Here is a 15,962-nt window from a genome sequence, read left to right as displayed (position 1 = left end):
CGTTAGTTAGGTCTTAACCAAAATTTAGGGCAATTCAGATCAAGCCATGCGCAGCGCATTTAGTTAGGTCTTAACCAAAATTTCGCCTCGCGCCATGCGTTTGAGCCCAAATTTGCCGCCCCCTCCTCCCTCTTGTTGGAATATTCCTGCATTATCTTGCCCTAAAATTCCGGGTCTTTTTTGCTTTTTTTCATAGGTAATAGGTATGCAATCAAAGTGACCGTCATTGCATGTAGGCGGCGGGCTAGAGCTCAAGCTTGTGGGTCGCGGTGGCGCTGCGTGGTCAGGATGCGACTGTGTTGGTTTGGGCGCGGTCATGGCCGGATGTGTGCGTGAGGGATGGGGCGAGAGAACGAGTGTGATTTGGGAGCGGTCATGGTGGCACTGGTGCGTGAGCGGGCGCCATGGCGAGCAAATAAGGAGGAACGGTTGGTAGGTAGGGCCAAGGGTATGATGATCACATGATGGCCTCGCATCGAAGGTCGTGCACACGGAGGAAGTGTGGGCTCGATCCCCCGCATATCAGCAGTGTTTTTCATTGGAAAAGGGATCTTGTACAACAATATGACAAGTTTGTAGAAAAATGTTATGGTGGCCTCGAAGTTGAGTTTGGCACTACATGTTCAGAATCTTCGACCGATATAGCCCTATTTGTGAATCAAGTGTCAAATCAGAGTTGTGTATTTGATGTTCCTATTCGTGCCCACCCTCCTCCGTGCCATCTCGCTATCGCCCAAACCTTCCTCCGCGCCACTAGTGGAAATGGCGTCGGTCGAGGAACTCCCTTACCACCGAGTATTCGTGGTGCCTTTTGATGGCAATCAACATTTCCGTGTCTCCGACCATTGGACTTTGCTCATAAAAATAAACTCTATTCATTAAAAATATAATATCATATTTTAATTAAAATGAAAATTTAATCATTTAGGGTTTGTTATTTAAAGTATTTTCTCTTTTCCTAGATTCCAAGAAAATTCAATAATTAGTAAAAATTCTAAAATAAGCAATAATAACTTATAAAATAAATAAATCATCAAAAGTAATTTTCTTTTATCATAATTATCATTGTTAGTATTTAAACCTCTAAATTGTATTTTACCTTATTTATCATTTTTTATATAAAAATAAGAAAAATGATAAACCCATTATTACCTTGAACTTAAAAGTTGTTTCTTAATTTCAACTTTACTTAACAAATGATTTCTCAACAATGGTTGGACAAATAGAAAACCCTAGTTCAGTTATGAGTAAAACCCTAACTCCATAATTTTATGTGAAACACTAGATTGCTTTCACTCCTAAAACCCTAGGGGCTTATGAAATGTAATCATATAAACTTAAACCTTACTCATATATCTATACTAAGAAAACAAAAGCATGTTCATGTTCTATTAAGATCATACTAGCCCAAATATAAATCAAGTTATTACTCCATGTCTTCATCTTGAATAAGATCTTATATGACCAACTAATACCACCTCATGATGAACCCTAATTGATACTTATCACTATTAATCATCATCCATTGATATAATTCCAATTTGATCAACTAAAGTAGCAACCATATATAATTATGTACCTTATGTGCTAATGCTCAAGTAAATCATCCAACTACTATATATAATTAGAAACTCATTTCATTTAAAGATCTACCTCATACTTATTTAAGTGAAACCCTTGAGAAGGAATTGTAAACCCTAGTTTTTATTCTCAAAGTCATCAACCTTAACCACCCTTATTTAGTATCACATCATTGTGATCAACCATAATAACAATACTATATAGTAATTCACTTTATATGTTCATGCTTAACTAAACCCTAGAAATACTAGATGCATCTAACTTCATTTTGCTTAGGATCCATATAATACTTAATTAGGACACTCAATTGAGAACCATAGTAAACCATAGAAGCAAATAGTTTATACTTGAAATACTTATTGTTCCTTATATAACATGTTCTTCAATAGTTATTCTTTTGAAGTAAATAAGAAGTAATCATTAACCATATCCTATAGTATTAAAACTAACCACTATTCTTTATTTGTTAACACTATGGCAATTACTATTCCTTGTGTGCCAATATAATTGCTATACTCTTTTACACCACTTGTATATGATACCGAGTTAACAAAACCCTAATAAGAACCTTGTTTGAAGAATCACTCTAAAAGTGCAACACACCCTAAAGCAATCATCACAACTCACTAATCCTAAATCATTAGGGTTAGTTCACGCTTAGTACGATTGCATATCATACTATGCATTATAGCATTATGCCAATTTTTTAAACATTGTCCTTACCGAACAACGGTGATACTATTTCAGAATTTGGAGTTATCCTGTATGGAAGTCCTTTCCTGCATAATCTTGTAGTCAAGAAAGGCAAGTTCATCACTTGCTCATGTCACCTTGATTATGTTTATCAAATTATTTGCAAATTACTATCACTCTTACATTACAGAGCAAATATTAATTTTCCAATTATCAATATGAATATGTGGTGGGCAATGGAACCATGGTTTGAGTTGATGGTGGATGTTCCATTGCAATTGGGTTACTCATCTAGGATTAACAATCAATATCGTACAGTGATTCTTGCGCCGACACACTTTACTCATGTTAACCATAAGATCTAAAATAGGACGGAGTAGTTAGTTGTATTTCTTCCTTTTATACATCAACAGACGCACTTTACCGGAGCAGTTGCATCCAGGAAGGAGCAACCGGAGTGGTGGGAAACCCTGAAGTCCTCATGTTATCGTGGTCTATGATGGGTTGTAGAAGACCGGTGTAAGTGCTTACTTTAGGAGTCTGTGGGCTAGCGGGAGCATAGAATCGAGGTCGGACAAAGGAACCGACGAGGATCCAAGACCGGAACTACAATACGGGTGGGTGTGCGAAATCGCGGAGAAATACAATGATTGGCAAGGACCTTATATTGGGCCTCACACCAAGGAAGTGTGGACAGGAAAGTACGCCCGGTTGGAAACAAGGACAAGTTCTCTTATGGGTAAAGCAACACACCTCTGCAGAGTGTATCAAATTGTGGCTTGTCACTTCCTGTTACGGGGTTAGAACTACGAACGCGGTCGGAAAGGAACTTCATGAAGTTCTAGACACCCAGTGAAGGTTGACGGATATAGTTATTCAGAATAAAAGCAACCTTTGAAGAAATGTTTACGGAAACATGCATTGCTTATAACTTCCTAGTCTATGGTTGTAGCTATTGCATTAAACACCTATTTTCCTATAATGAATTTGTTGAGTACACTCGTACTCACCCTTCTTTGACCCCCTACTTAGACATGGGGGCATCGAACGAGGATCTACAATGAAACTCGAAGACAGAGGAGTCAACTACTTCAATAGATAGGACTCTGCCAGACGGAGTCAATCATTACATCCAAGGTTCAAGAAAGCGTTATGCGTAATCGGTGCGGTGGCCTTCCGGTTAGCGGCGCTTTTCCCCTCTTTTTTCTGCATAAGCGACGCTTTTTTCCGCTTTCCCGGACCTTGATTACATCCACCATGAAGAAACCTAAATTATAAGTAGAGGGGAACTAGTTTCCTAATCTTTGGACCTACGTAACTAGAATTCAATCATAGCCCCTCTATAGAAAGAGTTAGTGATAAGTTAGACTACGAGTTGTTCTTCTGGAGTTTATTTGCAGTTTTACCTCACTGTAAAGTAGGAGGCTGTGATGATCTTCTGTATAGAGTCTGTGTGTAATTCTATAGACATTACTTGGCCCCACAAATATTTCCGTTGTACCACTCCGAGGGATGTAATACTAGTGGAACGATGTTTCATTGGTGTTATGTCAATGACTTGCATAGTACACCACGCAGTGGTATCATGGGTCACCACACAATGCGTTATTTTTTGACCATGGTGATGACACTTTGATGCCACATGGTCTCGGTCGTGTGTTATCTTTCAACTTCGTCGATGACACTTTGGCGTCGCCCCATAGTCTCAACCATCGAATGCATTTCCCTCGTGCCGAAGACACTCCTCGATGTTATTGGGTGTCGTGCTAAAGAGAGGCACATGATGAAGTAAAAATGTGGTGGTTTACGTAACAATTCACACAAAATAGGAGAAACAATATATACATGTATATAAAAAAGTTATGAGTGACATACATGGAGACCCAACAAGCACTTTATAACGGAGGGGTTCGCCAAATATTATGGGTGTGGTACTCGGCAAAGGGACACCACTATCAACTCCCGGTAGAGGCACCGAGCTCGGACACGTGTCCACCATTGTAAGTGCAATTAAGGTGAAGTGCCATCTCTCGAAGACACAATATCAACATAACAAGATTAGTAATGTCACCGTTTCAAAGCATGCATGATTGCATCTGCCCTTGCTCGACCGATCAAATCCTAATGTGGTAAAGCATACGGTACGAGGAGCGAATTGTGTCTCATGGTTAAGAACAAAATATTTAATTAAGCACACACTAGTTAACTTAGTAGTGGTAGGAGTAATATTTTTTTTCAACTGGGCTTCCACTCCGAAAACATAAATAACCAGCTCAATTAGTTCACGTTATATGAAGAAGGGGGGAGACAAGGGAAGCGGGTTGGTGGAGTAGCATGAAACCCACTACGAATGCTCGATACCAAGTATCCACTATGGGAAGAAAACCTGCTACCACTAGCCAACAACACAAAAAAATTACAAAACAAACTCAGAGACCTAAAACCGTAGTACCTAGGATACTAAAGAAGAACACTCCCAACATTTTTTATCTTGAAGGAATGCAAACTTCGGGATCCGAAACCATTCTCCCAGCTTGAGAAACAAAGGACATGATATGCCACAAGTAGTAGATTGAGCTCTCAGCAGACCCATCGCAACTTCCAACATCTTCGTAGCTCCCAGATTCAGCTTCTCTTTACCTTGATCTTTCAACAGATTTGAAGCAAAGAAAATAATCTCACACGGTTCCTCATTATATGTTTATCAAAGGTAACTTTACTTCTGGTATTCCAAATAGTAGATATAGCAACCATGAAGTAATAATCCCCATGCGGTAAATTAGCATGAAACCATGCCCATGACTGTCACAAATTGTTAGGGCATAGGTTGGTACCCAAAATCTGCCCCACCGCCCCCACACCACCCAAGCTGTATGACAGTGAAAAAGGAGATGATTTGCCGATTCTACTTCGTGACAAAAATAACATAAAGGGGATCGAGACTATTTTCTTCGCCGCATATTATCTCTTGTTTATTGGTAAACTAACTAAATGCGAGCACATAAAATATAGGCACCGCTTTGAGCTAGGAATCCTAGCCAGGATGCGCAACAAAATTAATTTCAGTCAAGCGGGAGAACTCTGACTTCTGAGCGCTAAAACTCAAGTCCAAATTCGAACTGGCCCATTTTGCAGCTCGTCAGCGCCCACCAGCCCATTTTGCAGCCGGCGTCAGATGCAGACTGAACAAAAAAAAAAACCGCGGAGACGCCGCGATCCCCTCGCCCTACCCAAATCGAACGCCGCCGCTGCTCATCTCCATCGCCGGCCACCTCCCCTCCGCCGTCCACTCCTCCACCCAACCAACTTCCACCCGCTCACGAGCCCCATGCGCAAGATCGACGGCAGCCGCCATGGACTCGCGAAGCAGTGAGGCTGAGCCCCCGGCCCCAGGAACCACTGCGTCGCGGCGGCCTTTTCGCCGGCGTGCGCGTGCACCGCTAGGACGGTGCGCGGCGCTCCGTCGAAATCGCCGCCTCCGTCGCGTGCGTGGACGGCGGGTGGGTGCTTCACGCCGGCGAGGTGCTGCCGGCCATCCGGACGCGGCGGCGCAGCTCCACCGTGGCCCACGCGGCGCCTTGTTCCGGGTCGTCGCCCTGCAGGTACGGTATCCAAACCCTAAGCTCAATACCTTTGCTCCCCTGATTCAGTTTGACTGGAAAATTGTTTCTTGGCGGAGCAGCAGTAGGAGGAGCGAGGCGTCGTAGCAGTAGTACCGCCGGTCCAGCAGCTTCTCCGGCCAGGATTCGACAGCGCACCTCCGACCCCTTCTCCCCGTCCGACTCCCTCCCACGTCTGCTGCTGCTACCTTGTAGGGGCTGCAGTTTTCAGGTATGGGGAGCTCTTGCCGGTGGATGTGAACGGACTAGTTTCTGTTGTTGGTGATGTTCTGAAGCTACTACGTGGATCCATAGCTCCTGGGTTAGTTTGACAGTGTAGCCATCTAGTGTGTTTATCAAATTAGGGGGATCAAGTATGAAGGCTATGCATTTTGGTAGTTGTGCATTCTTTTTTCTTCACTCGTCCCTGGTACTAGCAGGTGCAAGTTAGAGCTAGGTTTTATGTAATCAGGTTCTCGTGAAAATAATGGCGATATGTTTCTTACAACACGAAATACTCTGTCTCGATATAAATATAAGTTCCAGCTAGTTTGTTTTGTCCTGAATTTGCCATCGCACCAATTGGTTTTATAAAATCAGTAGAGAAAATTAGTGAGCAAGGATGCAAGGAAAGATTGAGAGCTGCCAATAATTAGTAAATAACCTCCAAGCTAATCATTCTTATGCTAGCTCGACGTGAGCAAGTTTAGTCTGTGAATAATCAACATGCTAACCCTCTTGCTTACTTGTTTCGTGGCGTTATCATGCAATTTCAGAACTATTTGTTTCTTTAGCTATTCATTTCAGCACATGCTATGTTTGTATACGATAACTTGAGCACCTTACGTTCTCAATTCCTAAATCTTCTCTCTTTTTAATTTGAAGTATCTTGCTTTGTGTAGGCAGTGACACGGGAAAAGGCATTGGAGCTAGAGACCTGGCTGTAATTTCGAGGACACTTGTGCGAAGATTTACTACAGCTGCAGCAGCGGGAGCGCGATGACGGCCGTGGCGGCAATTGACAGCAGCAGAGCGAGCATGCATGAGTGGCTGTAGTAGGTGAGGATGATGCTTCCTTATCAAACTGGAACGACAGAGTTTACTAATTGTGACTTATATGTTTTTTTTCGTTATTGTCTGTATCTAGGTTACTCTCTTGCTTAGCCTCATGGATAGCAGATGATGTTGATGGGAGCACTCGTATGCATATCCCTTAAATGTTTAGTGTCAAATATGCATTACTTTTAATTAATCAAACCACTGTCCAGCTAGTTGGTAAAATCTGTAGCTGTTTTTTAAGTCATGCCTGATTGTTATACATTATCAATTTAATCTTCTTTTTATAAATCCTCTAAGTGAAGATAACTGCTGCCAAGTGGATGATCTTTAATTTTCTACGTCATGCTATAGCCATGAATATATACTGATTTATGCCTCTGCGCATATTTGTATGGATGAGGCCATGGATGTGGCCATACAGGACCTCCTCCATGACCTGAATCTGAAGACCATGTAGGGCGTGACCATGGAGTGCAGGAGGTTGCTCCCAAGGACCACCACTGCGACCTCACTGCTGTCGTTCAGGGCCACGTCAACACTGCAATGTTTTTTTTTGCTTTGTTTGTCAGCATTGGGCCTCCATTATTTGGTTAAGCATGTCATCATATTGTTGATGTGGAGCTGACTCCTTTGTATTAATCATGTTGGCTGCTGTCCGTCCTCCGTTTACATTAGATTTCGAGGGCGGTGAGACCTGAAACCTTAGTTTCTGGTGCTGAAGTAGAGATGCATGCATTTGTAAAATGGGCATGTGTACAACAGATGCTAGATTTCAGAGTTAGACTATGGTCTAGTAATTAATCTAGCTTGTTCTGTTTGCACATTCAGTCAAAAAATTAGCACAAAAAGCAACATGTCTGTGTATGAACAATCATATTAAAATCTTAGTATTTAGTTGAATTAGGTATTGGTCGAGGCCCTAATATCCTTCTTTGGTCCTGCCCACAGCATTTAGTTAATTATTGTCCTGATACTAATTGCATCTTCTGGTAATGCTGAAGCTCTGCTACTGAAGCATCTAGTCAGGTGCAGCTAGTTCCATCATGTACTGATGTGTTGTTGATTTAAGAGCTACCATGGTTTAGTCTTGCTAGCACTTCTAGATCTTTTTTTGCATAGATAATAATGATCTCTTGGAGTACTGAATCCTAAATGCTCAATGTTGGTAGTACGAATTGGTAATCTTCTGTTTGTACCATGCTATTTGATACTGCATACCTGTTTGTTAAATATATTCCTGGTTTAATTTTCTACTGCCTACATTTGAACCATTGAATGCTAAGGGCTGTTTGCTCTATACATTGTGTTTGTGTGATTTTGATGTGCACATTTATATGTTAACTAGTAAAAAGAGACTCTTGTCCTGTAGATGTTTGAGTGCTACTCCTACCATCTTACAGTTGAAATTCTCTTTCTTTTTTTTTGCTAAACTAAGACTCCATGACAACAGCCATTAAATTACTTGCAGTCTGCCAATAGTAGTAATATTGTTTTGTTGCCAGGTTCAAATTTACTTGTGCTTCTCACTGAAGCTAAAGCTAGTTTATGTGGTTTGTGTGATTTAAAGCAGATCTTGTTTAGGTAAACTAGTTCTTATCTTTGTTCTTGTGCTATTTCTGGTTATAGAATAGATAAGAACAGAGTTTGCTGTACTAACCATGAATAGGTGCGCACTACTTGTAAGATGGATTACCCAGAGACAACTGAGACATGTCTCGAGCATCAATCACACAATGGTAAGCATACTGTAGCTTCTGAAAGCCTTTTTCTTTCTTCTAGAGCAGGGTTAAACACCTATTAGGATAATATAACTGTTGTTAATTGTCTTGTCTTATGTATCTCTTTCAGTATTTCATATCACTGGACTGTTGCGTTCCAGAGCATCTTCGTAGCTGTTAAGAATGTTGTATGGTGCGGTGGCAGCAATGCTTGGCCTCGGCTACAACCTCTCCGGTGAGCTCCTGGTTCACCCTTCGATCTCCAGCTCTTGTGTGCTCTGTTATACGACGGACATCTAGCTGTGGTTATTATGTGCTTTGGCGTATCAGCCGATGACCTAAATATTTCTGGGAACATGAAGTCTCCTTTGGTTCACTTTTTTTTATAATATCAAGTGAGCTTTTATCTTGACAAAATCGCCATCTTACCTCTGATACATCCTTGCATTCTTTTTGTTTTTATTATACATGTTGAATTAGCTCCATTGAAGCCTTAATCGAGCTAAGCATAGTGGCAGATGGCACTTGTCTAGCTGCTATTTTTTATACCGCTGTTGTGTCTTGTTCATTTGGTTTCTGTCGCTGTTGATGAACTACAGTCAGTTTCTAGCCTGCAACAAGATGAAACCCAGTACATTGATACCAATGCTGCTGAGTTGTGCGGTTTTATATTTTGTGGCTGGTGTTTGAGTATGAAAATAATTCATGCTGACTAATTCTTTTAGTAGCTTGTGGTAGTTGTTTCAATTGGTCAGACATGTATTGCTGGAGTAGATTAGTGTATATTGTTTCTTGTTTCTTTGCTCCAGTCATGACATTTTAGGAAAATTTGCTTAGCCAAAGATGTAATGTTTACTGTATTGTATTGATGTTGAGCTTTGTCACCTACTCTCCGGTGGCAGTGGTTCTGCTGCTGTGTTTATGTGTAGTATTCAGTCGCATTTTGACAAAGTCATAATAGTTTTCTTTGTAAGCATAAGTTGCATATTCTGTTAGTTAAACTTTGTAGATGGATGGGCAATTGATCGCTTGAATTATTTGGCATGTGGTCCGGAACCGAGGAGATACTGGTGGACCAAGTTGGCTGGGGAGGAGCAGTTTGAGCACGATGACTCTTTTTCCGGCAACGGCAACGGCAACGGTGAAACGAAAGAGGAGCACTGGTGGCCGTGGTTGTGTTATATAGTTTCGGGTCTTGTAATAATATCCAGTCTAGTTTTCAGAAGTTGTATTTGTTTCTTTTGTAATAATCATATCTGTCGAATTAAACTTGTAGCGAAGTGGGTAGATTTGCATTACCTCTGTTCCTAGAGTCTAGCATTTCGCTCGTGGTTTCTTGAGGCATCGTCTTGGTCCGTGGCTTCTTGGTCTTTGCCTGATTCCGCATTGCCTTTTGACACGACGCCGATGCATGTGGTGCGGTCTCAGCTCCATGGGTCCTCCACCATTCTGGGTCCACGATTGCTTCTCTTGAGGTATCTGTGCCTACACTAAAATCTGCGTTTTCTCGGTCTCATTGTGCCTCGTCGGAATTATTTTGACGGATCTTATTTGGAAACAATCAATTTGAAGATATTCAAGAGTGACAAGTGCAGTGAACTGCATATGCGTATGTGCATGCCATGGTTGTAGAACCGCATTTGCTACGTCTGTACCCAAGCATGTTATTTATTTTGTTTGAGAGTAGCTTGTCATATCGCGTGTACTCTTTTCTTTTCTTGAGTGAAAGAGGCGGCAGAATGATTCACACGCTTAGCCTGCCACGGAAATTGATTTTGAGGCTAAAATTTTCATTTCGGGCCGAGCAGGAACTTTGGCCCGAAATAAGGAGACACGAGTCACACCAGTCACGCGCTCTCGTTCTTCTATCCACCGCACCAGCTCCATCATCTCCCGTCCCCATTTGCGCCTACTCCGTCGCCGGTAGACCCTGGCCGAGTGGCCGGCTCCGGCGATCCCTCGCGCCGCCGACCTCTGCGCCGCACCAGATCCTCCTCCTTTCTATATTCTACTCCATGGAACCGCTAAATCACTGCCCCATCACAAACCTTTAAGCACCCAAGATCCCCGCTTGCCCCTCCGGCGCCGGCCATCGGCATGTCCCCTCCGTCGTTGCCTTGTATCCCACACTACCGTCTCCTCCTACCCTCCGCCATACCTTCTTGCCTCCGTCCTCAGTCCCTCCTGCCCTCCCCTTCCACATCAGATCGAAGTCTCGCCGATTCGAGATGTGCCGCCGGCCAGAAGCCACGACGTCGCGGCGGCTTGTTCGCCGGTGCGCGCGTGCTCCGTTAGAACGGTGCGCGGCGCTCCGTCGAACTCGCTGCCCGCGTCGCGCGTGTGGCTTACGAGGGTTGCTGCACGCCGGCGTGGACGATGCCCGTCGCCCTTCTCCAGCGGCTGCAAGTACGATGCGCCCAAACCCCAGCACCCAATCATGTTCTCTCCAATCTGAAAAATCGATTTTTTTGCTTGAGCAGCTAGATGAGCGGATGGACAAATCGGCGGAGAATTCTCGGACCAGCACGCCCGACGGTCCAACAGCTTCGCGGACAAGTCCTTCAAGGTATCATAAGCTAGTTGCAGATTCGATTTCAGAGATAAATAAACCTATAAACGAAATTCCAGGACACTTGGTTTTGATGCACAGTAATGGAATTTTTGGTCTGACGTAAAACAACAAATGTTCAGTATTATACTCTCATTCAGTAATATAAACTTGTCCTATGTTCATGCACAGTTTCAGCTAAGATATAACTTATTTTTCTGTACACACTTTACTTAACAGAATGGCCTCCATTCTTTTATATTCATAATAAAATTAGAATGGAATTGGTGTTGTGACTGGTAATTGTTCGTCGGAGTGTTGCACATGACAGAATGGATACTGGATCCCTTCAAGTTGGTTTATGTTTTATGCTGCTGCTGTTGGTGTACTTGGTTAGATGAAACGAATCAAATGGCATTGTTTTGTGATTTAGTCATGCACCTCATTATTATCTAGAAGGAAAGTTAGTGCTTAGTTTACCGTTAGTGGTTAGAGGAAACGAATCAATGGTGCTTAGCGTGCTGTCTATAGCAAGCTGTTGCTACCAAGTGCAAGAAGAATATATTTTGTAGTGTAAGGCTAGTATGGCGAATGTAATTTTACTAGTTCCTGTCCGTGTGATGAATAATAATGAGGTACAGCTGCTGCACATGTAGTTTGATGACCTAGTTACCTAGTGGATGTGCTGCGTCACAGGGAGTACTGATGTTGCGCCCTTGATGTCCCGTTTCAGTGTTGGCGATGAACGACTCGGTCGCCAGCAGCCTGCCGCTGCTGATGTCGCGGGCGGCGCCCTGCTGCTTGGCCAGGACTTGCTTGAGCAGGTGCGAGAAGTTTATTGCCTTGATGCACTCTCTGTTGCTGAATTCGTGTTTAATCTTGCTGTATCGTCGGGATTTGCTGTTTTGCTACGTGATGATTTTGTCTAAAGTTTGATACTGTGGTTGCATGTGTCGTGCCATGTTTTTGTATTTAATAATTAGGACATGTGGTGTTAATTTTTCTTTATGGTGACGAATTCTTTTAGTAGCCGTGTTGTTAAATTTGTGAGGCATGTACTGGTGGGAGTAAAAATTTGTGTATATTGTTTGTTTGCTGCAGTCGGTTGCTTTTATGAATATTTGCTTGGGCAGAGATGGTTTGTTTTGCTGTATTATCGTGATGTTGAGGTTTGCCATCTACTCCCTCCCTGCGGTCGGATTAAATTGACGCAGGCTCCTGTGTTTATGTGCATGGTGATTCAGTCGAGTTTAACAAGATGTAATAGTATTACCAGTTTTCTTTGTAAGCAGCATAAGCACGGCGAGTCTTTGTTGGGGCGCGCAGGAGGCCACGGGCGGCGGTGGGGGTTGTGTAATACTATTTCATGTCTTGTAATACTGCCTCCGTCTATTAATGGATGTTGGGAGGTTCGTTTAAATTCGGATGTATTAGAGCATCTCCAGTAGCGTCCCCCAAACCGCGCCGGATCGAGCGTTTGGGGGACGTGTTTTGTTCGTGCCGCGTTTGGGGGACGTCGCTCCCGCCCGCGTCCCCCAAACGCCGCCCCCAATCAGAAATTCAAATAGATGCATTCAAAAGAGATCGTTCCCGCCGATTCGTCGCGATCGGAGTAGCGGCGATCGATCAAAGTACCGGGCGCGCGATCATATTACGGTCCGGTGGTGCATGCAAATTAGAAGAAGGGGAAGGGGTTGATCGACGGCGTCGTGTCCCGAGTCGACGCAGGCCCGTCGAGCACGACGACCTCGTCGCGATCTACCCGTTCCCGTGCATGGTGCGTCCGCTCCGTCGCCGACGCGGAGGCCGACGCAGGTGTAGCGATAGAAGACGCGTCGGCCCTGCTCTTGCTGCGTTGCCGCCGCCGCCGATGCCGATGCCGCCGCCGGGGCCGCCGCGTCCGCCGCCGCCATTTTGGCTTCGATGTCGTCGAGGATCCGGCCTTTGAAGAAGTTGTGCGCCGCTCGCGTCCGGGGAGACATTCCCTCTGTCGACGTTCTCGGCGAGGGACATGTCGTCCCCGCGTTTCTTGAGCTCCGGCTTCTCCTCTTGCCTCTTGAGCGGCTCGGCCCACCTTTGGTCGGCCTTCTTGTCGCGGGAGATAAAGGTCGAGGAGACGTCGGCGAGGCATTTCGTGATCGACGCCCGCGTCTTCTCGGACGACGCAGCGTCGGCCAAGGCGGCCTTGGCAGCCTTGTTGCCGATAGGACGCCCTATCGAAGCTGCCGGCGGCGCGTCCAGATCAATGGCGTCCTTCCCCTTGGACAGCGACAAGCGCGTCAGCCGCCATTTCTCATTCATTTTGAGCTTGCCATAGCAATGCATCAGCGCGAAAGACTTGTGACCTTCCGAGTTCTTGGCGTACAAATCCATGGCCCGATCAAACTAACCAAAGGAAGCAGGGTCATTTCATCGAACACAATGTGGGCGCTACGGATTATGGAAGAAACAGTCGTACCAGTTGGCCGACGTCGGCGCCGCTGTCGCCTCTGGTCTCTAAGTCGTGATGGTACCCATGGAAGGAGTTCACCGACGCCTGGATGATGGCCCATCGCGTCGACATTGCCTTCTCGGCTCCTCTTCATTGTCACTTTCCGGTAGTCGCTGTTGATGAGCTTGCGCTCATCGAACTCGGCCTTGATCCTCGCCCAATACTTCCCGCCTTTTTGGTTGGAGCCGATGATGGAGTCATGGCTCACCGTCGCCCACGACTCGCACAGACATTGATCTTCCAGAGGCATCCACTTCGGGCCTCGTGTGCCCGACGCCTTCTTCTTCTTCTTCGTCCTCACGCCGTCCGCGTCTACCTCCACGAGATCATCGTCACCGGCACCCTCGTCGTCCTCTTCCTCGCCGCCCTCTTCGTCCTCATCGTCGTCCTCCTCGTCGTCCTCCACCCCGTCCTCTTCCTCGTCGTCCTCCTCCTCAACCCCGTCGTCCTCCTCGGCACCGGCGCCGTCGTATTCGAGCGGACCCCTGCGGCCGGTGAAAGGGCCGCCGTCCGGACCGGGTCCCGGCTCGCGCTGCTCGTACGCCGGGGAGTAGAGGTTGTTGGGGTTGAAGCCGCCGTGCGGCAGCGCATCCCGGTAGTGCGGCGACAAGTTAGGCGTCACGCACCCGGGAGTGCCGGAGGGGCCGTCGTTGTAGAAGGCGGATGACGACGGAGAGAAGACTCCGGAACGTACACCGGCACGTTCGTACTATATGGGCTCGCGTTGGTGGCGGCGATACACCCGGCCATTATGTGCTCGGTGCCGGCGCGCCGCCGAGCCTTCTTCTCCGGCTCCGCCGCCCTCCGTCCTTTCGGCTCCGCCGTCGATAGCTTCCGGCGCGGGCAATCTTGCTGCCATTGATCTTCGGTCATCCCTTCGGGCTTCTTCTTCGCAGCCGGCGCCTTCCGCGGCTTCGCGAACGGCGCTTTCGCCCCTATCGTCGCATTGCCCGGCGGCTTCTTGGCCGCTTTCTTCGCCATCTTTTGGGGGTTGTCGGCGGCGCCATGGAATGGGGAGAGGGTAGCGGCGGCGGGTGGACGGCGGGAGGGAGAAAGAAATCGGCGGGATAGGAGAAATGAATCGGCGGCGGGATATGTTTTGGGAGGCCTGTGCGCGGCGGTATAGGCGCGATTTGGCGGGAGCGGCGGGATTTGGCGGGAGTGTGAGACGAATTTTCCCCGTGCCGCCGACGGGTCGGCCCCGCGTCGGTTGGCCTCGCTTTCGTTGTGTCCGGCGTCCCCGGAGCGTCCCCCGTGGGACGGGGACGGGCTCGGGCGCCGGACACCGTATCGGGCCGCGCCGGACAAAAATGGGCTTTGGGGGACGCGGCTGGAACTCTTTTTTTGTCCGGCGCGCCCCAAATCCCTTTGGGGGACGGTTTGGGGGACGCGACTGGAGATGCTCTTATTGTGCTAAAAAGTGTCTAGATACATCCGAATTTAGACAACTTTTAGACATGTAAAAAATGGACAGAGGTAGTACTAGTAATATTCGTTTGGATATTCAGAAGTTGCAGTTGTTTGCTTTGTAATTACTAATAATCATGTCTGTCGAATTAAACTTGTAGCTGTCGAATTAAATGGTACATTTGCAGTATATATATGATGTGGGATGTTTTATTTGTTTCTGAAACCCAAACCTTTGTGGGGTATGTTGAGCGAGAATTTTGTTCTGCTGTAATGCAATTAAATTATATATTAGTATTTAATTGGAGCCGCCCGTCATCAAGTGCATGCCATCCCCCGGGTGATCAACATTATTTTACTTTTGTTTTTTTGACTCGTCGTCGTAATCTTGGTTGTGGTCGACATGTAGAAACAAATGAAATGCTAATCCCCCTCGGTGCCGGTTCATTAGGCCGGCACGTAGTGTAAGAAATATGTTTGACCGTGAATTTGGATGTGACAAAAATGATACTACCATATATGTTTCAATTGAGTCTTTGGAATGTGAATATAATGGTAGTATATTTTTCGTGATGTTACTCCTTCTTGGCTGAATGAATGCATGGTCACACTTTTTAATTATACTCTTCCCTTAAACTAGGTGTGAGCCTAATAATTAATAAAGGTGTAGACGGAGGCTGTTTCAAAATAAAAGGTGTACGGAGGCGGCAGTAGTCATCTCTCCTTTAGTCGTGCAAAAAAAAAAAATAGATAGAAGAAGATTTGATTGTGAGTACGTACGTAGAGAAAAAGAAATCAGATCGCCGGTTTCGAAGCTGAAGACGCGTACAGGAATTGATGCATGCAAATGAGTAGTCCATGGAGGA

The 15,962-nt window shown here is 45.6% G+C and overlaps 1 protein-coding gene and 1 long non-coding RNA gene across 3 annotated transcripts; both read left to right on the top strand.

The window, feature by feature from the left end:
• The first annotated feature begins 6,021 nt into the window (after window positions 1-6,021).
• LOC124706561 lies at window positions 6,022-9,948 on the top strand. 2 transcript variants are annotated; one of them, XR_007004471.1, is made up of 4 exons: window positions 6,022-6,105; window positions 6,776-6,932; window positions 7,021-8,668; window positions 8,781-9,948. It is a non-coding gene; the product is annotated as an uncharacterized LOC124706561 (long non-coding RNA). The 2 variants fall into 2 exon arrangements; XR_007004470.1 differs by having other exon boundaries at window positions 6,776-8,668.
• A 1,020-nt stretch (window positions 9,949-10,968) lies between these two features.
• LOC124647898 lies at window positions 10,969-12,575 on the top strand. Its single transcript, XM_047187749.1, has 5 exons — window positions 10,969-11,056; window positions 11,131-11,216; window positions 11,932-12,022; window positions 12,300-12,367; window positions 12,491-12,575. Exons 1-5 carry the CDS (start codon window positions 11,027-11,029, stop codon window positions 12,573-12,575), a joined length of 360 nt encoding a protein of 119 aa, XP_047043705.1. The 5' UTR covers window positions 10,969-11,026.
• Window positions 12,576-15,962: the final 3,387 nt, after the last annotated feature.

Source organism: Lolium rigidum, chromosome 4 (genome assembly GCF_022539505.1).
Source record: "Lolium rigidum isolate FL_2022 chromosome 4, APGP_CSIRO_Lrig_0.1, whole genome shotgun sequence".
In the NCBI taxonomy this organism is placed as follows: Eukaryota; Viridiplantae; Streptophyta; class Magnoliopsida; order Poales; family Poaceae; genus Lolium; species Lolium rigidum.
This window is presented reverse-complemented; position numbering and strand designations above follow the sequence as displayed.

What these genes read in the sequence shown, in the direction of transcription:
- LOC124647898 (XM_047187749.1), top strand. Translation starts at nt 11,027, where the DNA reads ATGCCCGTCGCCCTTCTCCAGCGGCTGCAA. An exon ending in GCCAGGACTTGCTTGAGCAG is followed by an intron (nt 12,023 to 12,299) that starts GTGCGAGAAGTT and finishes TGTTTGCTGCAG; the next exon opens with TCGGTTGCTTTTATGAATAT. An exon ending in TGTATTATCGTGATGTTGAG is followed by an intron (nt 12,368 to 12,490) that starts GTTTGCCATCTA and finishes CTTTGTAAGCAG; the next exon opens with CATAAGCACGGCGAGTCTTT.